This window comes from Lonchura striata, chromosome 10, assembly GCF_050655825.1.
Source record: "Lonchura striata isolate lonStrDom1 chromosome 10, ASM5065582v1, whole genome shotgun sequence".
Lineage (NCBI taxonomy): Eukaryota > Metazoa > Chordata > Aves > Passeriformes > Estrildidae > Lonchura > Lonchura striata.
Window position 1 is genome coordinate 12,177,812 of NC_140712.1, and position 23,658 is coordinate 12,201,469.

Here is a 23,658-nt window from a genome sequence, read left to right on the forward strand (position 1 = left end):
ACCAAAATTCTATGATGATGATCTGTTCCCATGTTTTTGGACTTGATTTACAAAGAACCAAATAAACAGTGGGTTGGATGCACTTTACTACTCTCTCTTATGGCAGACTGTTCTCATTGATATGATTTGTAAGCACCCTCCCTGCTTTGCTGCAGTAGAGGAGGACAGTTAATAAAGAAGCTCATCTTGTTCAGACTATTTTATTTTAATGGTAGGAGATCTGAGAAATCAGTTTTTTCTCTATTTATAGAGCTCCCTGCCTGCAATGTGCAATAAGCCTAGTCTGAACAGAGGGACTGCTGCTTGATTGTGGTTATTTTGACTGCACAGTTTGAAAGACATACTGCTCACAGTGTGACACTGAGGAGATTAACAGCATTTAATTTTTCTTAGAATTAGTTTTGCTTCAACTGAAATAGGTCTCATTATTTTGCTGAAAATCATCTGACTTTTATGCCCTCCACAAGTGAAATATTAAACTGTTTTTTCCCTTCAAGGAAACTGCTTACAGATTTTATTGCTGGCTTTGTTTCTTATAAGTGCCAGTTCAATAAGCCAAATTGGCCATTAGCAGTTGTGCCTTTGGAATAGTGAGGGGAATAACTATTTGAACCGGAGGACAATCATTTTAGTGGCATCTTGATATGGGTTAAAAAAAATTGAACATGAATGTACTTTTCTTCAAGAAATTGCCCTAAAAGTCTGAATGTATTTTTAACAGCTTTTCTCTTAGACTGTGAATCAGAGATGTACTTAAGACACCTAATGAAGGGATTATGGAAAAATAGATCCAAAATGTCTCCGTGGGTTGCATGTTGCACCATATTTGTAGGAAATTCTGCTTTGATACTGTAACAACCTTAATAATTCATTCTCATTAACATCAAAAGGAACCAAAAAGCATGAGAAGTCATAAGAACTTCTGAAAGAAAATTGCTATGAAAAACTCATAATTTTAAAAAAAATTATTATATAAAGAATTAGGAGCGAATGAAAAACTAGTATTTTCTTGTGTAAAAGGGGACATTTTAGAGATTCAAGCAAATATTCTGGTTGAAAATAATTTGACAGAAATAGATATAAAATGTGGCTCAGCTTTCCTCTGCCCTTGTCATTATCCCAATTTATAGACATTTATCTGTTTTCATGAATCATGACATTTAAAATTAAGTTCAGATCCAAGACCTAATACAGAAGTACTTTGCCCAGAACACAAAAGCATGGGGAAAGATTACTTGTAATATTCAGAGAGAGAAAAGGGTATAATAAGAATCACAAAAGCAGCCACTTCTGGATGAATATATTTTTTCAAAGTTTGGTAGGAAATTTGCAGTGACAAGGCTGCAGAAGTTTATTTCCTGTTATCTCAGGAGGTATTTCTGCTGTGGCAGCTTCAAGGAGCTGTTCCTGGCTCAGCAGACCCTCCACACCCTGGAGTGACTCTGCAGGGTCATCTGGAGGCTTCAGTTCCTGGCATGGCATAGGGGACTCATCTCAGCTCTGTAGGGTCCTACTGTGGTTGTGGAAATATGAAATGCTGTGTTTTCCAGTTTTCTTCATTTAGTGTGGCCACACTAGATCAAAAGTTTAAGAATCTATCAAGCTACAGCCTCAAGAAGAAAAGGATGATGTATGCATAACTTACTTTTTAAAGCCAGCTACTGATAATATGGATAGGATATTCATGTTCTAAACATTGCTTCTCAACAAGTAGACAGGATTTTTTCTGTGGCTTGAAGATAGTTAATTTCTTCATCATGATTCAGAACAGTGAAAGACTACAGTCTGTAAGGTATTGAAGCACTGTTTACGTCCTTTTACTGTTGGACAGGACTTCAGGCTCTTTTACATCTTCTGATATGAAAAAGAGAGTAAAGCTGAGGATGTTTTGAACTGTTGAGTAACAGATCTTGGTGAAATGGTATCTTGAATACAAGCAGGCCCTCAGATACTGAAAAGTGCACTTAAAATGTTTTATAGATTTTTTTAAACTTTGAAAGGGTATTGCACTATCTGCGTAGTGAAACTTTTCAGTTTAGTGTCAACTGAATGCCCAAGCATAGCTCTTTTTTATTTTAGATCATAGGGAATTACACAGATGCATCAATGGAAATAAGTAGAAAATGTGACTGTTTTCAGCCTTAGAAAATATGGTCAGGAATAATAAAAGATGCTTACTATCACAAACCTCATAAGAGAATCTCTCTCCTTCTTTCTTCTGCTCAGTGGATTGCAAGTCAAAGGCATTAGACAAAGACAATGACACATTACAGACAAAACGTACCAATACAAAAAAAGCAAAGTATAGTCCAATTCAAACATTAAAATAAAGCTGGCACTACAGACTGCAACACAGAACACCCAGTGCTGATAAAAAAATTACAGATCATTAGCATGTGTCTGTGAAATAGTTATGTTATTCCAGTATTGTTAGGACAGTAAATAGGTCTTGCGGACTTTTTTTTAAAAGCATTTTGATTTTCTTTCCAAGTAGAAGTGAAAGCTTTGACTAGGTTGCAAACATGGTGCTAATGATCTCTAAGGAACTTTGAATGAACCAGGAAACAGATATGACTCACCTCCTTCCCTCCCATGGACTCAAACATTTTCTCAAGCTGGACTCTTAATTGCTGAATGTTGTTCATTAAGATACAGGCCTACAGAGAGAACATCAAACGTGAGACTGTGCACAACCAATTCTTCAGCAGCCCTACATTCATAGAATTAAAGAAACATTAAGGTTGGAAAAGATTTCTAAGACCATCTTCACGCATGCAACTCTTTAAATGACTCTTCTCTAGCCCACTAAGAACAGTGCTGCCCCACAGGGAACTGGATTCCATCTCCCCATCAGCTGGACAGGTTCCAGATTCCAGAATTTCACATCCTGAGCTATCCCAGGTAATTTCTAGTCACACCTACAACAGTTACATCTGGTGGATTAATGCACGTAGCACATCCTTGTCCAGTAGAGAGCAGAGGCAACAATTACCATGGTGCTTTGGCAGTGACAGCTGGCTGCAGGAAAGGGCTTGCCACACTGCTTGCTAGACCCAGTCTTTTCAGAAAACTGTGACAACACTGTAACCCAGATAATGGCTGATGCTTAAGTATTTAAATAAATCAAGAGGCAGTTTTGTTTATAACAGAATAATATTTTAGAAATATGCATTTTTGCATTACTTGAAAAATTAGTGAATAAATTAGGCAATAGAACTCTGTAATCATATTATTTTAGTCTAGAAATGTTGCTGTTTAAGCTAATTTTTTAAAGGCAGAATACTGTGCAAAAGACAGCAATTTCTGTATTCATATAAGGCTAAAAGTAAAACATCAATAAAAATAAGGAGCTAGTTACAAAAATCATGAAGAAAATCTATTACTAGAATCTTGTGTACATAGATGACTTAATACACTGGTTTGTTATGGTGCAGATGAAGCAATCGGACAACACTTACTAAAAGAACTGTGGCTGGCCAAGGCCAGTGTGCTCTAGTGTGTGATTGGATTCATTTAGACACTGAGGAAATGCATTTCAATAAAACAGGTATACTTTTTTCCAGACAACAAGGTGGTGATGGCATGATTACAGTGATTGATACTCATTTGTACCAGTCTAGTTAATAGCATGTTCCAATGTGGAGCTGAGGCATGATGAGCTCAATAACATGATTTAGCTTTAATTATTAATATATTACTGTCATAGGAATTTGGCGTCAGAGTCCTTCTCAACTGAAGAAGAAAAAGAAATTTGGTCAAACTTCTTACTACTTAGATTATTCCTTCCCAGTGAAGCATGCTGCTCATCCTCCTACAGAATGCAGCTGGCTTTTTATAGCGGAAATGTCACCTCTCTGCTCATCTCTTGAAAAATCCACAAACCCCACTTCTATTTGTCTATCTACCTTCTATTAATTTATAATCACTAAGATTGTATCCTCCTTTCCTGTACTATCTCCTGACTTCTAACAAATTAATTATTTTGGAAATTATCTGCAATAACACAAATCAATAATTATGAGAATTATGATTTGTGATGGAGGTATAAGTAGCTGAATATAACATCTTGTTCCTTTTGTTCCAAACAAATGCAAATGCCTTTGGCAATACACTGAAGCTATGAGAGAAACACTTCACAAGAAAGCCATTTCAAAGTTTCCTTTGAGGCTGGCTCAGGTGGCTCTTTCAGAGCCTAAGCCTACCTTGGCTCAATGAAAGCTTTGCTAATGTCAGGTAAAGAACATTACTTAAAAACATTCTCATTGTATTTCATTATCTCCTACCCTTCAGAATAGTCTGTGCAGTAGTTTATGGCAATCAGACAGATGCAACAAAGTGGGTGGCAAGTACAATACCAGCACCCACATTTGTTTGTAAATGCTGACAGGAGGTGGAAGATAAGAGGCTGTTTTTACATTAGATAAACACCTTTATGTAAAGCATCTTTGATATGCTTCTATTTGAACAGTTTGTATGCACATTTTGTAGGGTTTAGTAAGATAAGTAAAAGTGTTGACTTGAAAAAGAAGGCCAAATTCTAATTTGAATAATAAAAATATTCATTTTAGTATCTTCTATCAACTTTAATGCAGATGAACATTTATTGCAGCTGAAATTATCAGATCAAACAGACACAAGGACAGGGAGATCTGTGATGGGCTGAGGGCTGTACCATTGAAGGTGAACAGCCTGAGGATGGGGCTGCAGTTATTGATCGGACTGCAGATTGGTACAGCTAAACAAAACCCTATTAAATACAACAGACATGGTGCTATAATCTGCCTGCCATGGGAGAACTAGCTTTGACTGAATGTCAATGATATTGAAAAGCCAGTTCCCAAGAATGCTTTTCGTTGGTCTTGTTAAAGTATTGAAAATGTTTCCATTTGCTCAACAACATCCTTAGTGTCCATATCTCATTTATTTCTGAGTCCATGGCAATCTGGTTCTTCATTAGGGACTCCTCACTTTTCTGGCAGTGAGGCAACAAACCAGCACAATTTTCTCCTCCCCTCTGCAGGGGTAAAGCCCAGAGAGCAGCAGAAACCTCTGCAAACCCTCCCTGCACAGGGAGCTTAGAAACTCTCCAATGCACAAAGTGACACAGAGAGGCAAGGCAATGCCAAGTGAACACCCTAAACAAAGACCTTTTCTTCTCTTTGAGAAACAAGATGAAGATAGATTCACCATGTTCACCACAGTATTAGGCTGTTAACCATGGCACGTTTGTAGCCATCTTGTAATTATTTTATGACTTTAATACTGAAATTAACTAGAATTCTTAACTAATTTCACTTACTACAGCTTTTACACGTTGCTGTAAGCAGCTATGAAAACACACTGACCTCCCTCCATTCATGTTTTTTTTCATATAGAGAAGTTATTACATTTTCAATAAGTAACAGTAAGTCACAGGTAATTTCTGAGGCAGAAAAAAGCCACAGCTTCTTACTTACCACATTTTCTTTATCACAATAGGAGCTGAAGTAACTTGAAATAATTGCAGCATACTGAACGAGTACTTTGTTGATAGTCTAGAAGAGGAGAAGACTCTTAAATGGTGAATTTCATAATGTAAACCAAAAATAATAAAATAAAAGGTTTGTATAAAGGATAGGTTGTACAGGTGCTTGCACACACAGCATATTATATTTTTTACATATAATATAAACAATCCTGTGAGCACATTTTCAAATCCCTGCACAGCAGATGGTGGGTAGTTCTAATTGTAAAGCAATCTTCAATAGCAGAGATAGTTTAATTTTAGCAGTACTGTTTTTGAGAAGCATTGAAAACTCTACTCCTTGCAATGTACTACATAATTAATGGAACAGTAGCAAGCTCAAAAAATCCTCCAGGGTGACAATACTTAGATTAGAAATATAATGGAAATATAATACAGAAGGAGCACTGTTCAAAGCCTGGCAATATGAGTTACCTTAAAATAATCATGTAAATAAGAACCCTGCAAATGGAGAATTGTTGCAATCAAAGAACAGAATTAAAAGTAAATGTGAACTTTTCTAAAGCCAGCAGGACTGTAATGGAAATTCAGAGCTTGTGAGGAAATGTAACTATCCAAATAGAAAGCTGGCAGGGTTGAGTTTATCAAGCAGCAGGTGAATAACTACCACCTCAAGACTTCAAACAAAAATACTTTATTGCCACACCTTGATTTTTCTTCACTTGCACTGCCTAATTAGCTAATTGCACTTCACTGAAGGGCTCCATTAATAGAACTGCAATTGGTTCCTAGCAAGATAAGGATTGATGCATACATATATGTATAAAATGCATAAATGTGAAATTTCAGAGAGGCTAGAGCTTCTCAAACTGGCAAACCCTTTTGACAAAGTAGACAAAACCCAGCCTTAAACCACAGACAGCATGTCTTTCTTAGGATCCCAATCAGATAAAAAACACTGATTCTAAAAAGCATTGAAATCACTTAGCTTTTAAGTACATGGCAACACAGTGTCATTCTCTCTGAAGCTTAGTTGAGATGAATTCACTTTAATTTACCTTTGCAAATCTTCTCATTAAATGAGATAGTGCTTCTGGATTAGGACACTCCAATTTCCTAATAATTTCAAAGCTTTGATTGAGCTGTGTGAAGACATCAACCACAGAACAAGAGAAGAGGGCATGGTCTGATGTTTGCTGAAACTAGGGAGAAACATGCAAATGTTAATATTTGTTCAGAGATCAAAACTGTGTTCATTAATTTTTATACCTGAACTTCCTCCTAGAGTCATAAAAACTAATAAAGGGAAAAAAGTCTCCCTAGTATTACTAAGAAATGTGTTTTTTTCACTTTTCTGATACTTTTGAATATTTTAAAAATAAAACCAGATTTTTCTTTTATGACATCATAATCACATCATAGGTTAATGAAATGATACCATGGAATTAATTCTATGAGGATTTAGGCAGAGGGAATTAGAAGAGGAATTTCTCTATAAGGTTATCTCCCAAAAGTTGTTATCACTTGAAGTCTAAGAAGGATGTTGTTGGACTAAATGTAGTTCTGGTTTTGTAACAATATATGTCTTGATACTTTATTTATTCTCTTCTTTAAAAAGTAAAGGCTCACCCCATCTTTTTTGTCTCTTTCTAGTGCTCCATGAAGAAATTCCATTGACACATCCTCATTTTCATCCAGCCACTGTATGACAAATGGTTCAAACCACCTGAAAATTAAAACCAATTTAGGTAGATTTTAGAAAGATCCCAAGTGGAAAAATGTTATAATACCAAGCAGCTTGGCACCTTGTGTTTTTAGATCTGTTGTAATTGTTAAAGAATCCAACAACCCTAGAAAAATTTTTGTCAGCAAAATTCTGCAGCTACCAAAAGGCTATTCAGGCTTCAGTTTCACAACACTCTCCCTGGTGTATCCTGGTGATATAAAATTAGCAGTAGCCAATTCTCTACCAGTGAAGCATGGCATGTGTGCACCTTCTATCAATACTGGCTCTTTGGTAATATTTAATTTTATTTGTTTAAGAAATAATTTTATGTAATTTCATTTTAATATAAATCAGCTGTGTTTTATTTTTCCTTCATTTATTAAAAACATTGAAGCAATAACAGGTCTCAAACCATCTCAGCAAACCAGCAGACTTACAGAGGATTAAGAATAGCTCATATACACGGACAGGACTGAATACATTTATTGCAGGGAGACAAGTGAAAACAAAACCAGCAGCTGAGTATTAACCTGATCCAGTAAGAATGATTTCAGTAGTATATCCCATTAGCATTACAGCTTTACCCAAATTTAATTATAAAAAAGGGCAGGGACCTACAACTAATAGTGCTGCTGTTTCCCCATCTCATACCTTCCTCAGATGTTTTCTGACCAAAGCATTTTGTCATCTCTGAAGATCTGGAGTTACAACAACTGTAGAAATCTATGAAATAGTTAACTGCACATTTAATACCCGGACTATTTCACTTGATAGAATGAAGAATTAAATAGAAGGAAGTGAAAAAAGTAGTTGTTGGTGCTACACACCTTGAGATCTTGCACAAACATGAGCATAAATATTTGACCAAAATAAACCTTGCATGAAGCCCAGACTCGTGGAAGCCTCCCCAAAACACTTACAGAGAGTATTCAGGCACTGCATCCTTGAAAGCAGAAAGCTCTCGCACATATTCATTATAAAACCATTTCACTTTGAAGTGCAAATTCATATAATCTGTGCTTTTGCATAATCGCTGCTTTTCATGTTCTGTAATACAGTGGAAATAAAAGCACTTAATAGTGTTCTAACAGTAAATAACATTCTTGTGCCTCAGCACACTGGTGACATAATAATACAGGACTTGCATTTTAAAGCATAATTGGTTTGATTTTTCTTGATGTAGTAATACCCACAGTTTCAATTTTCAGGATCTGAGTAACCTTAGGAAAAAGAAAACAAACCAAAGACCAAACCACAAAGTAGGCTTCTCCCCTCTCTTCACTCTAGTGAGGAAAAACCACAAATTTGTTGACTTCCTGTTCTTTAGATCCTTCTTTGATTGTCACAAAATTGTTAAGAAGCTTTTGTGTGTCAAGCTAGAAAAGACAACCATAGCTGTGTAATAGTCAGAGGAAGTAACAGCTATAAATGCCAGTCCTACAGGAATCTGTGAAACCTGCATTTATCAGAGCTAAGAAAAAGAAAGAGGAGAAAACTCCACAACTCTACAGCCATTGGATTTATGGCAAAAGTTGAAAAGATGGTTCAATAAAGTGTTTTTGAAATTTTTGAAATGGACTTCACCTTCTTAGTGTCCTCATGTTTTCCACATACTGAATATGCAGATGGAGGTGGGTGGCACAAGTCATGCAGCCACCTGTATCCACTTTTTGTATTTTTGAAGTCTGATTGAATTTGTTTGGAACAAATGTCCATCTTTCTTCCAGGATTTTGATCCTTGTTTTAACTTGTACGCTATGCTCTGCATTCTTCACCCAGCCACTGCAGAACTGGCCAACTCCACTCCTTCTCTCTTTATCCTTGCTCAAATCTTTCATTTCCTTCTCCCTCAGCATGAAACCAGGTATCCACAAGTTTTGGGTAGAATAATTATACCTTTGTTTACTGCTCACAGCTTCCTAAAATCTCCACAGATCTCATCTGTTTGAGATGTCACGTCACTTGCACATTCTTCCCTAGGCAAAACAGTAATTTCTTTTTCCAGCTCCCTTAAAAAATTACCTAATACAGGTGCTCAGCAGGAATAATGTTCTTGTGTAAATAGTAGGCCTTTAGAACTTACCAGTTTCAAACGTCTTTTTTACTCCTTACTTCTGCTTGCTTTGCAACACAGCATTATATAAATCTCATATATGTTTGGATGGGAACCTAATTTTCTGTAACAGCAGGAGCATCCCCTCCTCTGTCACACACTTGAACGTAGCATTGGATTCTCTGTCAGTGAAAATGCACCGTGAATGACATATTCTGTGTTTTCAGATCTAGCCAGGTACATTAGAAGGAAATTATTAGTTTTATTATTATGCCAAATCAGCACTCCAGTAACACACTGTGCCATCCAGCATGTTTCAGATGCATTTTATTATGCAGTGAGTTACTAAGTTTTGTGCAAACTGGCTTATGAAGTGCCCCTGTGGGCTTTCATTGCCTTTTTTGCATTGCAGTAGCATTTTCACCTTCACTGCCCTTCCATCACACTCAAGAAAAATCACTAAATCCATTTCTGTCTAAATGCTGCATTTATTCATCTTCACGCTACTTGAGAGTAGGAAATCTCCCCGGCACTGTATCATTGTTACTAGCATTAAACAGGACCACAGAGAGAAAGATGTTTCCTTCTGTCATAGCTCTGAGGAATCTTTTCTTTTTTTTAGGTAGCAGGTTTTTCACAAACTAGTACAGAAAACTAGATGACAAAACATCTTCTCTATACAAGGTATTCTTACAAGGAGGTAGACCAGCCTTTCACTAACAACAATTATATTATTGCTATGAAATTCACTGCACATCTGCTGCTTAAGTCATTGTTAAAAATCTATCCTAGATTGCATCTCAAAAGAATGGAATTTTTGAAATGAATTTTCATTCATGCTTTTCATAAAAGTTTGCTATAGTACACAAACCAAGGAAATGCTTATTTCAATTTTAGAAATGAATCACTGCCACTAATTGGCAAACTTGTCCAGGAGGGTCAAACTTACATATACCATTCACTAATATTTTCTTTTTAAGGTTAAGCTTTATAACACATTAAAAATAAGAACAAAAGTAATTCAGGAATAATTGAACTTTTTCCTGCAGGCTTTTATGCCTTGTAGAGAATATTTAAAGAGCATCCCAGGATATTATTTCCAATTACATATATGTGAAAAATGCATCCAGAATCCCTGACATTAATGTATGAGAACATCAGCAAACACTTCACAGGACATATGAGGTCATTAGTATCCATGCACTCTACCTCTTCTGTTCATATAAACCAAAGAATGGAACAAACAGGTGCCCATATGAGTCAGCAGGGACATATTTAACAGGATAATAGATGGGTTTATCCATGGAAACCATGGATTTTGGTTACAAAGTGCAGCAACATCACTGTAGGTGTTCTGAATTTAGATTAAGATCAATAGATTGCTTCCTTAATTTCTGAACATCTTGCTCAAGCTAATGTAAATGTGAACCAGCACAGGATACCTGGATGCATTCTGGAAATCTCTGTCTATTTTCCTGGAAGGAAGGCTAGTGCCATGTTTCCCTATACAGACATATCCATTTTGGGCTTTCTAGAAGACAGATGTAGTAGCTGCACAATATAACTCTTTTTGAAAAACTCCACTCTTGCTTTGCAAAATTATTATCCAATTGAGTCAGTCTGCAACTGAACCTGCCAGTTGAGTGTAAATGTGCTCTCTGGAGAGATGATGGCAGAAATACCTGAACATTCTCATAACTGATTCTAGGTAAGGAAATCTCCAGTATAGCAAACCTAATGCTGATACTGTTTTTTATATTGTGCTGCTCCTTTTCTGACACGTTCCTTATAGTGCAGCATATCTTTGTAAGCATCTACTCATCTACTAAGTTTCATAAAGAGGTCATGTTCAAGTCCCATGCTGGCATATTGTGTATCACTGTGTCATGCATCAATGAAAAAATACTGATAAGATTTTCTAAACTGTAACATTATAAATTTTATGGGGCACTTTAGGTGCTTTTAGAAATTACAGTTCCAGCAAGTGTAACTTTTATTACATTGTTGATGCCACTTGAGGGGGGAATATCTCCTTAGGGGTGATGCTGTAACAACGCATGTGCTTCCACAACAGACACTGTACCTGCAACCACAATGAAAACTGTATGGAATTGTTCCATCTCACTGCTACAAATCACAGAGATGGGAACCCCCTTAAGGAGACCTTCAGTAAGCAACAGCACTGAACAGAAACAGTAAAATCTGCTCCAATGTTATTTGCATACCCAAGAATGAAGAGATTGCTTTTAAAAGCTATTACAGGGAATGCATAAATATATGCAAAAGAACTTGGTGTGTGATGAAATCAGCACAGCCCTGATGATGCTGTCTTTGGCACATAATTTAATTGCAGGCAGCAGTTATTTTAGGGAAAAATTTATAAAGAAACATGATAGGAAAGATTATAATCCAAGGTACTTTCCTCATAGTCTTTGACGAAACAACAGTACTTTGGAATCATGTTTGAGTTTTTGTTCATTTTCCCAGCAATTGCTGAAAAAAGCTGAGAAGATTTTCTTAAAACAACAACTAAAAGTTATAAAGATGACTTACTAAGCAGAAATATCTACATGACACTAAGGAAAATATCACTAAACAAACTGGGATAGAATCTTGTTCACTACAGAATCCTTTTTACTTTTTAACCTTGAGGTAATAACATCACTCTGAGTTTTCATGTAATTTTTGATATGTATTAGTTGCTAAAAAAGGAAAAAAGGGTAATCTAAAAACTTTCATAAAAGATGAGCATGTTAAATATTCAGATAATCAAATTGATATTTTATTCAACTCTGATATTCCTTATTTGGGTCCAAAGCTCAGAGAATTTTTTTTTCTACAGCAGTTTCCAAGCTAATATTTTTTGTAAAAACATATAGTTAAGCTGCTTGAAGGATTCTAATAATATGGTTTTAAAGTATATTTCAAATCTTTACAAACAAGAACTGCAAGGAAATTAGTCTGTAAAAAATGAACAAATTATTACATACACATAACTAGATTTTTCTAAAAAATCAAACTTGTATAGTTTTCAGGTTTTATAAATAATGTTTCAGGGATTGATAACTACTATAAGGAATATTTTTGTGTAGCAAATTAATTACATCATAACTAGCTTGTTTGACTGACATATAATCTATTGCTTTACGTTTATTAAACAGAAATGGTTGAGACTAAGCATATAGGATTTGTGTTTGGATTAGCTGCAAATTTTCCCATCAAAACTCAGCTGTTATTCTCAATCATTGTGACATAATTCCATATTATTTGCAATAATTACCTACCAATCTTTCTACAGACTACCAGCTGCTATCTATTTCTTCCAGAACTGCTGTTTCAGAAAACCTGCTATTTCCAAACTTGCAGTCATATAATTGAGAAGGGTAATTGGGAACACAAAACTGAGTACAGCTAGAGGAAGCTAAGCTCCAGTAAGGAATGATATGGATGGTGTATGCATTGGTATTCCTCCCTGTGAATCACTGTGGAAACGTTACACTGAATGATGCACCTCTGTTATGGATAAAAGTAGAAGTTAATGTTCAATGCACCTGGTGCCACTGCAATTTCCCCACAATACAGGAGTGGTTGCTATGCCACAGCCTCTTTTATGCTTATAGTGCTCTAGATTTAATCCCATTACCACTGAAAGAAATCTGAAGCCTCCGATTGTTTGAATGCAAAAGCACACAGGCCACAAATAAATAAAAAATTTAACTCAAAGTTCATCACTGATTTAGAAGATAACATTATATTCTACTAGAATCTCATCCCAGGATTCTTGTACTTTGCTAAAGGCAATGGAAGTCACTGGTTATTAACTGAAATAGATAGTAGAACACAACTAATTGATAATCATGCATAATTTACATTTGTTTTTATGATGTGAAATACTACTGACCTTTCTGAAAGGGCTCTTTGTGTCAAGATGAATATAATAAACAAAACCCTGAAAAACTTCTGTCATTACCTCCTTTTTCGATTATATTTATCTCTAACCCCCCTCTAATTCTCCTTTAAAGAAATATATTTTATCCTTCACAACAGACTTCTAACACAATCAATCTTTTCTATGCATTTACTTGGAAATTTTCATCAAAATATCTTTGGACAGTTCACAAACATAATGGACTTCACCTGGAACACCTCTGTGGGGTGATGAAGCTGTGCAAACAGGAAACTGAAGAAAAAAGGGACCAAGTACACTTATTAAGGCAACATGCCTAAATTAAGGAAGGCATTGTAGATCTTATTCAAAGATTTCCTTACTATGGAGTTATATTTTGTCCCTGGATAGAGGAGCTACTGGAGAGGGTCCAGTGGAGGCCACGAAGACGATGAAGGAACATCTTTCTTATGAGGAGAGACTTAGGAGAGGAGCGGGGCCTGTTTAGTCTGGAGAAGACTCAGGGGGTATCTCATTAATGCATATACATTTCTAAAGGAGGGTGCCAAGAGAAGGGTGCCAGACTCTTTGTGCTGGTGCCCAGCAACAGGATGAGGAGCAATGGCCATAAAACGCAAGAAGTTTCATCTCAGCATGAGGAAGAACTTTCCATTCAGGGTAGCAGAGCATTGGAACAGCTGCCCAGGCAGGTCATGGAGCCTCCCTCTCTGGAGACATTCCAAACCCTCCTGGACTCATTCCCATTTTCACCTGCTCCAGGTGACCCTGCCTTGGCAGAGGGGTTAGACCGGATGATCTCCACAGGCGCTTGCCAACCCTAGCAATTCTGTGATTCTGCAACAGAGCTGAGGGAAGGAAGACAGACTGTCTTATTTGGAAAGGTAAGGAATAATGAATTCACTGGGTTTTTTTTGTTGTTTGTTTTTGTTTTTTTTCTTGCCTGCAGTGGAAGCTGCTAATCAATCCCTGACTTAATGCAGTGCTGTAAAAGCTGATGTGACATTGCCCTTTACATTCAATGAGAAGCTCTCAAAGCAGGAGGCTGTGTGCTCAGTGCTTGCTTTGCCTGACATTTCACAGCAGGTGCAGCAGGGTTCAGGGGCACCTGCTTGCTGTCAGAAAAGACAGAGATGTACATGGTTTCCTGGGAGAGGTAAATGTCTCATGGGAACTTCAAGGGCATCAAACACCAATGTCCTATACTACTTAAAAGATGTAACATGGAAGACCATGAGGGATGTATGAACCTGCTGCAAACTACCCTATCTTTTACTCTAAGCATTGCATTTACCATTTTTTACCCACTGTGTTATATTGCCTAAAAGTTTCAGACTACTTAGGCAAATTAACTTTGATATTTTATTAACATTAATCAGTTGCTTTTTTTACTGCTCATTTTTAGTCCTCATTACTCCTATTAGTCTCATCAATTAATTACTACTTCCCAAGTCAAATACTTCCACAAAAGTTCCAGAACAGTGGATGGGTTATCAAGCTGCAAGACATGCAGCTTGATTATCCATAAACTTGCTCTGTTTTACTTGCTGCCAAGAAAAGAAAAATACCAGGAATACAAGTAAATGAATAAGATCAACCTTAGTATAAATGTCACCCTTCAATATTGTATTAGACTGAAATTTACATACCATGATACTAAAGAGATAATTTTCAAAGAATAAAGATTTGGAGAAAAAATTCTGTCCTTGGATACATGGGGCCACTACTGAATACAAAAGGGAATAAGCACGTACTTCCAGTGAGAGAAATAATCTGAACTGCTTTTTACTGCTGGTGAAATTCTTGCTTTGTATATTTATTGACCATGGAATGTGTAAGGAAATGGAAGCTATGAATGAAGCAGAAGAAATAGTCCATCCTATCTGATATGAGATCTACAATGATAATTAAAGCCCTGATTCTGAATAATATGACTGAAATTTCAAATACTTCATACTGGTATTTCAACATCTATTCAAAGTAATAAAAAAAGAAAGTAATGAAAGTAATAAAAGTAATGAAGTAATAAAGGAAGTAATGCAAATATAGGAATCCAATTTATACTGATTATTGATTAAGCCTTCATAAAACTCTATGTATAAAAATTGCAAAACAGAGAATATATGCCCCATCCTTGGAGGTGCTCAAACCAGGTTGGATTGAGCCCCGAGCAGCCTGGTCTAGTGGGTGGGATCCCTGCCCATGGCATGGGGGTTGGACCTGGATGACCTTTAAGGTCCCCTTGAACCCAAACCATTCCATGATTTTATGATTTGATAGTGTAATGCTTGAATCTGGGATGGAAAACAGCATAAAGGTAACAAAGAGCACCTCAATAGCATTGGAATCTAACTATTGAATACTCAGCTTTGCATCTTCAATGTAATTTTTGTGATAGGTTTCTTCCATCTATTTATTCCTTAATTTTAAAAAATGTGTCTGATTCTCTGCTCTTTGCCTCATCACTAGTATGCAAAGTAAGCATAAAACCTTATCAAACAGGCATGCATGCATTTTACAAGCAATTAGTAGAATGAAGTACAAACCAGGAAGAATCCAGCAGGAAGATAAATGTGAGGCTACATTTAAATAATTACCTGTGCTCAATCTGGCTCTGCCTGCAAAGGCAAAACCAGAGAGGTGTTCTCTCTTACCCAGCAAATTGTACTTAAGGCTTATTAAAAGATAATGTGGAAACAAGCAGTTTTAACAGATTTATCCTATTCTCCTGGGGGTGAAGCAGTATCAAATGTTTAGTTTAGAACTAATGCACTTGCCCATAAGAGTAAATTGTCCTCAGATTCTATAGGAGAAAAAGACACAAATGAATCTCTATAAGTGGAACAGTCCTGAAAGTAAAAGACTGAATCTTCAACCTAAGAAAACAGAGACTAGGAGAAGAAAAGCTGCTGTGTGAGGAAAGCTTTAAAGCAGTGTCTTAGTAAAAATGGGCAAGATTAAAGATAGCAGAGGTGATGTTAATTTTCTTTAACTCAAATATTGTATTCTAGTTGATTAAGAAAGGTATTTCTTTTCCAGAAAGCTGTTATTAGTTACTGTTTCTCAATGAAAGAAGTCCAAAATACAAGGGGATTCACTGTGATTAGCTCACAGAATGCAGGAAGAGATGCAGCACCTACATTCCACTGCTGCTGTGTGAAAATTATTCAGCTCCACTGTGATAAGGGGAAGAAACCCCTCAAGAAAACAAAAGGATGAAAGTTTTCCCCAACCAGCAGATGCAGAGCTGTACTAAACAATGCTGGACTTTTAAGGGACTGTCTGAGAGGACAAAGTCACGTTTTTGCTTAGAGGTTTTGTTTGTTTGGGGTTTTTGTTTTTCTTCCCCAGCCATAAAGTTAGTTCAGACAAAAGATATAAGTCTAGCTTTTGTAAAAACATGAGAGGGAATGAAGTGGTATCGTCTTAGTGATAAAGAACTGTAATCAAGGACAAGAGGAAAGAAGCAGCAAAATATTCTTCTGGGTTGAGATATCTACAAACTCTGGAGGAGGTCATGCCTGCCCCTGCTGCTACAGTTGATATACAGCCCATTCAGCTGAACAGAACACTTCTCCCTTCAACTCAATCATTATGGAAAGGGAAGTGCCATGTGAGCTATAAATAATCTGAAATTATTAGTCAATCATAACCTATCCAGCATGGTGATACCAGTATAAGCTGACTAACAAAAATTTTCCTTTGTCACCATTAGGCAAAGTTCAGGAAAAGTTTATAAACAATATTTTTACAGTAAGTGATTACCTGAGTAGAAGCTAATAATAGTGTTTAAGAACAAGTGTAATAGTAACTGGTTAGAAAAAGAATAAATAGGGACAGTACTATAATTATTAAATATATAGGACAGTATACACTGCTAGTATTGAATGACAAGTTTAAGACTGAGCAAGGAAGACAGGCATTCACTGATGCGCTACATTTTTCCTAAATCTGGCACCATGAATACACCTACAGTCAGACTTGAACTTACTAAGATTATTGTAGACTTGTACTGTGATACTACTCATGGTTCTGATGATGGTTCACTGTGTAAAATCCAAGAAAATAGGTTAGAGAACAGGGAAATTATAGATATAACAGTCCCAATTGCAAGGTTATGCCATTTTGGAGATCTCTGGTAGTTCCAAGCAAGATGATACAGTGCTACAGCACAATATGAAGAAGTATTAACTCAGCCCCGGGAGCAGTTTTGTCCACTTAATCTGTCTTAATTACTGGTTCTAATAAATGCCAACAAAATAGTGCCATTTGGCATGGCTATGGTGCTTTTTGGCAAGCCTGGAGAGCTCTGCTTTGCCCTCAGCGGGTGAATTCTCATACTTAGGAAGCTCAGCCCCTCGGGATGTACAGAGTGTGCCTGCTGTTACCAACATCCTTCTTTGTTATGGTGAATAGAGAACGTTCCTAAGTCCCCTCTTCCTCTAATCACAGCAACACGCTATCTTATCTGCCAAAGGAAGGCTTAACTCCAACTGTAATCTCCTTGACTTTGCCTTTACAGATTCTCTGAGTTGCCATAGAGGACTCTTAATTCCTCAGGTGTCTGAAAAGATAAACATGGAATACATTTGTTGAAAAGTGCCAATGCAGAAATGAGACTGACTAAAATAAAAAGGTTTTATATTTTGATAGTAATGACATCCTGCATTCTTGTGGATGCTGCCTTCTTGTCCTTTACAAAACCTCAGTCTCACCTTCCCTCACCTCTGTAGCCTCCCTCTAAAGCAAGACTATATTCCATTTTAAGGGGAACTTCGTAAATTGTAAATCTGGAGTGAAAATAGACTTGAAATCTGTCTCCAAATGGCATGACCTTTCTCTGGGGAGCATTAGCCTTTTTGGCTTTTTTTCTATGCTGTCTCTGTGCTTAGCATCAACTCCTGGACCTGCCTCTTCTCTTTCAAATCACTTTTATCAGTTTCTGTCATGGAGGAAGCTTCTGTCAGAGAAACAGGAAAGTAGTATCTTCTTAAGCACTGAAGACAATAGCAAACTTGAAAAGCAATCCTACATTAAATGCATAAAATGGTGAAATGATTATCTCCCCCTATTTTTATAAGGCCTTTAGAATCTTAGCTCTGCAGGACAGAGACTGTCTGTTGCTGTTATTTACACAGCAGCCAACTAATTTCTCGCCTAATTCTGGTCTTGACTTCTGGCCACTACCAAAATGAGATTATCATAATAACAGCAATTAGGATGTTCTCTTCCTAAAAGACTGGATAGTTTCAGACATTTGATCTGACCTATTCAAAAGTTAGAGATCTGGAAGATCAGAAAAAAGAAGCTTCTTAGGACAAAAAAATTAAAAAAATGTACTTTGTAATTGCATGTCTAATTTCAGCTTATTACTCTCTTATCTTTTAACCTTTGCATCTTCATACTTGTAAAGGAAAATATTTCCTACCATATGAAGTGAGTAACAAACCATATGCACTACTGGTGAAACTCCCACTCTGCTTTCATTTTTTTGCACCATAAATATGGAATAATTGGGGGATCAGAGAGTACAAAAATATTACCATCCTATAAGATCACGTATTTGTGTAAACTAAATGCCAAACAACAGTCTATAATATATCATGCAAACCACTGATGCTTCATGGACAGCCTGCAAAGAAGAAAAACATCCCAAAGAGACCAAATCTAATGAAGACAATTCTCAAAGAGAAACATATGGTACCTTTTTCATGCAAAATCTACACATAAAAATAATCCATTAGAAAAAATATAACTGGTGCAAACTCAACTTGTTACAAGTTTGCATAAAAATTTTGTTAAAAGATAAACATTTTAATTAACTTAAATTGGAAGAAAATCTAGAATGAAATTATGAACTTAATACCAGATTTTAGTACAGTTTTGTTTCCAAGGCATGTCAGCTTGGCACAGTGTAGCCCTGATCTTGGCAGCTGTGCAGACCTGAACTGTGCTTTGGGATGTCCTTTCCTCCCTCACCAAAAACCCGAGCTGTTCCCCCAATGCCAATTCAGTGCCTTGGTACTTTCAGAGACATGGCTTTGCTCTTCTCTAGCCAAAGGCAGCTGCTCTCCCCTCTGACTTCTCCATGCCACAGCAGCAGCCTCCTTGCTGGAGTGTCCTCCAAGGACCAAGGGAGAGGAGAAGGCAGAGGGTGTGTGGTGCCAGCTGGTGCTGCTCGAAGGGCTGCTGGGTTGTTCTGCAAGAGGGAGTGGGCAGGGGGCACTGCTGGAGAGCAGGAGATCTGCAGTGCACACACCCCTGAGCAGATCCAGGAGGGATCCACCTGTTCAGGGAGAGGAGAGAGCCTGAACAGCCATTCTGAACTGCATTCAGGAAAAAGGGAAAAGGAATGGAAAGTGTATGATCCAGTGTTTGCCTATTCTTCCTATTTCCTGAATTTAAGCTGACGGGTGTGGCTGGATATATTTGTGAATACAAAAGGTGGGTAAAACCAGAAACAGGATCTCAGATGAGCTGATTTAATCTTTTTTATCACATGAACAATCCTTTTGCAAACAATGCTGGGCCAGCTCATTGCTTCTTGATTGGATTCAGAAAGGAATCAACTTGGTAACACAAAAGATGCTGCTTCAGGAGATTAATACTAAATTAGAGTAGGGAAAGATTGCAATCACAGCCCTGGACACTAGGTATGAACAGATGGTAGCCTATGTTAATAACTTGGAAGGCAAGAGTGGCATAGCAGAATGCAATGCATTTTAATGAACTCCATTAAAACCATGAGGACCAACTGTGAACATACTCAAGAGCTTGCTTCTAATCTTATAGAATTTAAAGAAAAAGATATTGACATCAACAACTGAGTTAAACCTTGTTTACAGAATACCTACTGAAAGAATTAATAATTCAAATCCCAGCAAAGCTGGGTACCAGTATAGATATATAGGTATAGATCAGTATACTGATCTATATTTTTTGACTAGATTTATTGAGTTTCCTGTTTAGGAATGAAATCAAAGAAGGTGAAATTATGTATATTTATAATAATTTATACTAATTTCAAAATAATACCTTACACTAATTTCATTTTCCTTTAATTATTATTTATGCACAGGAACCATTTCACTAATGATTCTGGGAGCAGTTTAGAATTCCTAATGCCAACAATGGCATTTACTCTCCTCAGAAAGTCAGTATCCACAGCAACACAGAAATGAGACCACATTCAGGAACTGGTCTGGAACATAAAAAGTCAAATGCCTTCTACATCTCTCTCTACAGAGTAAGGTTTAATATTAACATTAATATTTATTTTACAATCCTGATTCAGTCCAAACATCCACACTTTATATACTGTATAATTAACTCTTTCTTATGAGCTTCTTGTTCTGTTCTTTACAACCAAGAAATAAGCCACGACTTGATCTGAAGCTGCCTTTTGAGTGATCAGTGTGCTCTAATGAACAAATAGAGTGATGTTTTGTGGATTATTTCATTGCAGTGAAGAATATTTATGGTTCAATGGCTAAAGCAGTACTAGCTCTGGGTGCTCAGATGGATGAATGTCCATGTGCAGAGTATAATTATATCCTCAAAGGTCATGACGTCATGGCAATTAGTGACTATTAGAAATCCTCAGTAATCTGTGCTATCTGTAAGGGAATCACAACACTGAGTTACTGAACAGCAATTTTCTGATAGCTGTTCCTGACTGACAGCCTCCCCAGACAGAAGATTCCCTGATGGAACCAGGAATATGCTTTAATCTAAAACAGTGGCTTTCACTTGGTCTTCACATTTCTCAGGTTTTGGAAGCTTTCACCTTCACTGATCACTCTTAAAGGATGATCTCCTGCCTGACATCCGTTCTGAAACTTGCACTTCTGATTCACTCTGACATGACTACAGAACTGCACTTTGAAACAATAGTTTGAACATCTCCCACTCACATCTAAGATGTCTCATGTCTTCTGTTGTTTTTGTACATATTTTAATTACCTTCCTTCCTTTCTCCTCTGCTATGCTTAGTATGGAAGTTCCACATTCAAATAACACAATTAACAAAATAAAGTAACACAACAGCAGATGAACAAAACAGTTGTTCCATCAATAGCCATTCTAGCCACTAATCTTTTCATGAAAATCTGCCATGTCATCTAAGCACTACTGCACTGATATTATTGCATTAGACATTCTGGAGAGAATAATATAGAAGTGTTTCTTCAAATATTTGGGGTTTTAAATTATTTTATGCCTGTTGAATTACACTGTATTTAAAATCCAATCTCATATGTTTCTTCTCACCCTTTTTAGACTTGCTCTGTAGTCAGTAGCACAGTAGCAGACTTGCCTAAAGACAATGCCAGTTTCATGTGGGTATTTTTACTTGGTTTGCTGCAATAACTATATTTTATTGTGTGTTTGAAGCCATTAGTTGGACACAACCTGCTATATAGCAAAACCCCATGTATTTTAACAATGGTTAACCACAATATCTTAAGAGATAAAATGAAACTGCCTTTGGTTCTGCTGGAACTAGAATGAATACATCCTGCCTTTTGAACACAAAAAGATTTAATTATAAGTGTGTGCTTCCTCCATAATTTCATTCTGCAAATGTTCCTTATGGGCAAGTTAGCAATTTTCAGCTAGTGAGAAAAATTGAAGTGTCTACACTGCTCTCTAGCAAGCACATGAGTGTTTCTTTGGACACTGAAGGTTTTTACCAGATCTAAGAAGCAGCATTTCAAGTCACAATTCTTTTGTGTTCTTTCACACATAACTTCATAGATTCACAGGACAATGATTTGATTCCTTATAACCCTTCTTTTTCACTAACTTATGAAGCATATTAAACAAGTACACCAGAATCACACACTGAAATCTGATACCAGGTATCACTAGCTGTGAAAATCAGTCTTGCTGAACTAACTAGTGCAATTAATAGTTTGTTGTAATTACCTTCCAGAGCATATTTCATGTCCTGGGCAAACAGAGTCCACATGATTTCAGCACTGATTTTTCCCATGTTCAGCTCTTGAGGGAACCTGCAATCAATCACGTTACATCAGTTCACCTGCTGCTAGGAATGAGGCTTACAGCTGCATTACAAAAAGACAAATATCTCCATAAAATAATTCCCCTAGTATTCACACTTACCATATTTTATGTTTTGTAACAATTATACAAACCATCCAACCTTCAAATAAAAACATTCCTCACATGACATTTTAAATCAAGAAACATTCATCTCTCTTGCAGATGATTCCTCAACTTTAGATAAACTTAGGAAGAACACAAAACAGTTGGCTCAGATGTTTAGCCACAGGTTTTCCTCAATTCCCTTCTGACACTGGAAAAGAGTGAAGCTGTCTGTGAACCTATATTGGTTTATATACTTGTAGAATCCAACTCACTGAAGACTTCCACCTTGATGTATGGATAAAATAAGAAAATAACAAGTGGTGAAATGCAGATTTTGATTCAAAATTTTAGCTTTGGTCTCATGCTGCATTGTCATCTTTGAGAAGTTCTTTTTAGATACTTTCTGCTGTTATCAGTTAGGTATTTTTACACAAATTTTTCATAGATCTCAGCTGCTTCTTATTCAATGCAAAAGAAAGGCATTAATATTTGAGTTACTATTTTCACTGCTAGAAACTAGCAAAAGTTGGCATTTTAACGATCAACACTACGGTTTTGTCACATTTTTTGTCTTAAAAAAAGTCCTATCTTTAATGTAGGTGTGGAACTGACATTAATATAAGCCATTCTCAGGACACAAAGGCAGAGCCAGGCAGGTCAGGCAGATGAAGAGCAGAAAGTAGAACACAGAATCTCCCAGTGGGGTAAAGGAGTTGTTTATAGCACAGGGGTGCAGTGAGAGTCACAGTAATATACCCACAGTTCACCAGGAATACATAAAATAAGGGAATATATTAATAAGGAAATACACAGAGCTCTGTAGCTTTTGTGTTGAGGTTATTACACTTTATACTAGCAGAGAATTGGATCCAAAGTATTTTGACCTTTTAGTAAAGCAAATTCAGAAAATATTCTGTATTAATTTCTGTAAAAAATGTAAGAATTTTTAAAGGTCTTGTTGACATATAAAAAATTAGAATTATGTGCAACTTAAAAGTGGTAGCAGTATGATCTAAGTAATGTATTCATTTTTGAGACCTATTTGACCCTGATCATATCTGCAAAGAAAAAGTACTTAAACAGCTCATTAGCTCTGCCACTTTAATAAGAAGCAGTTGCTAGCTCAGTTCACTGAGCCCTCTTTATGCTAATGACTGTTCAGTTAAAGAATTTTGTATTAATTCTATTAACACAAAATCAGTTTCTGTTCAAAAGCTGAAATGTATTCCAGCTGTCTTAATTTCTTTACCTCCAATCCACTCTGAGTTCTCTCTTGGCACCAGACTTGAACTTTGACAGTCTTGCACTGAGGAAGTATTTAACAGTTGATTGAATATTGACACTGTCTTTTGAGCATACTGCAAGGCTGGCCATGAGGCAAGGCTGGGTCTGATAAAAATGCA

At 36.6% G+C, this 23,658-nt stretch overlaps 1 protein-coding gene and 1 long non-coding RNA gene across 2 annotated transcripts in view; one reads left to right on the plus strand and one right to left on the minus strand.

Annotated features, from left to right (window-relative positions):
* Positions 1–23,658, plus strand: part of LOC110474170 (uncharacterized) — a 166,518-nt gene that overhangs the window by 125,108 nt on the left and 17,752 nt on the right. The window contains exon 10 of the long non-coding RNA XR_014957600.1: positions 1–23,658. This exon is cut by the window's left edge and continues 18,361 nt beyond it; it is cut by the window's right edge and continues 17,752 nt beyond it. This is a non-coding gene — a long non-coding RNA (uncharacterized LOC110474170).
* UNC13C (unc-13 homolog C) overlaps positions 1–23,658 on the minus strand; it is a 127,380-nt gene that overhangs the window by 28,677 nt on the left and 75,045 nt on the right. Inside the window, exons 17-23 of the mRNA XM_085588704.1 lie at positions 22,073–22,158; positions 8,111–8,237; positions 7,094–7,190; positions 6,523–6,666; positions 5,457–5,534; positions 2,580–2,657; positions 2,189–2,218 (exon numbers count right to left, since the gene is read on the minus strand). Of these exons, the coding sequence (XP_085444830.1) occupies positions 2,189–2,218; positions 2,580–2,657; positions 5,457–5,534; positions 6,523–6,666; positions 7,094–7,190; positions 8,111–8,237; positions 22,073–22,158 (640 nt within the window). The remainder of the gene's footprint in view (positions 1–2,188; positions 2,219–2,579; positions 2,658–5,456; positions 5,535–6,522; positions 6,667–7,093; positions 7,191–8,110; positions 8,238–22,072; positions 22,159–23,658) is intronic.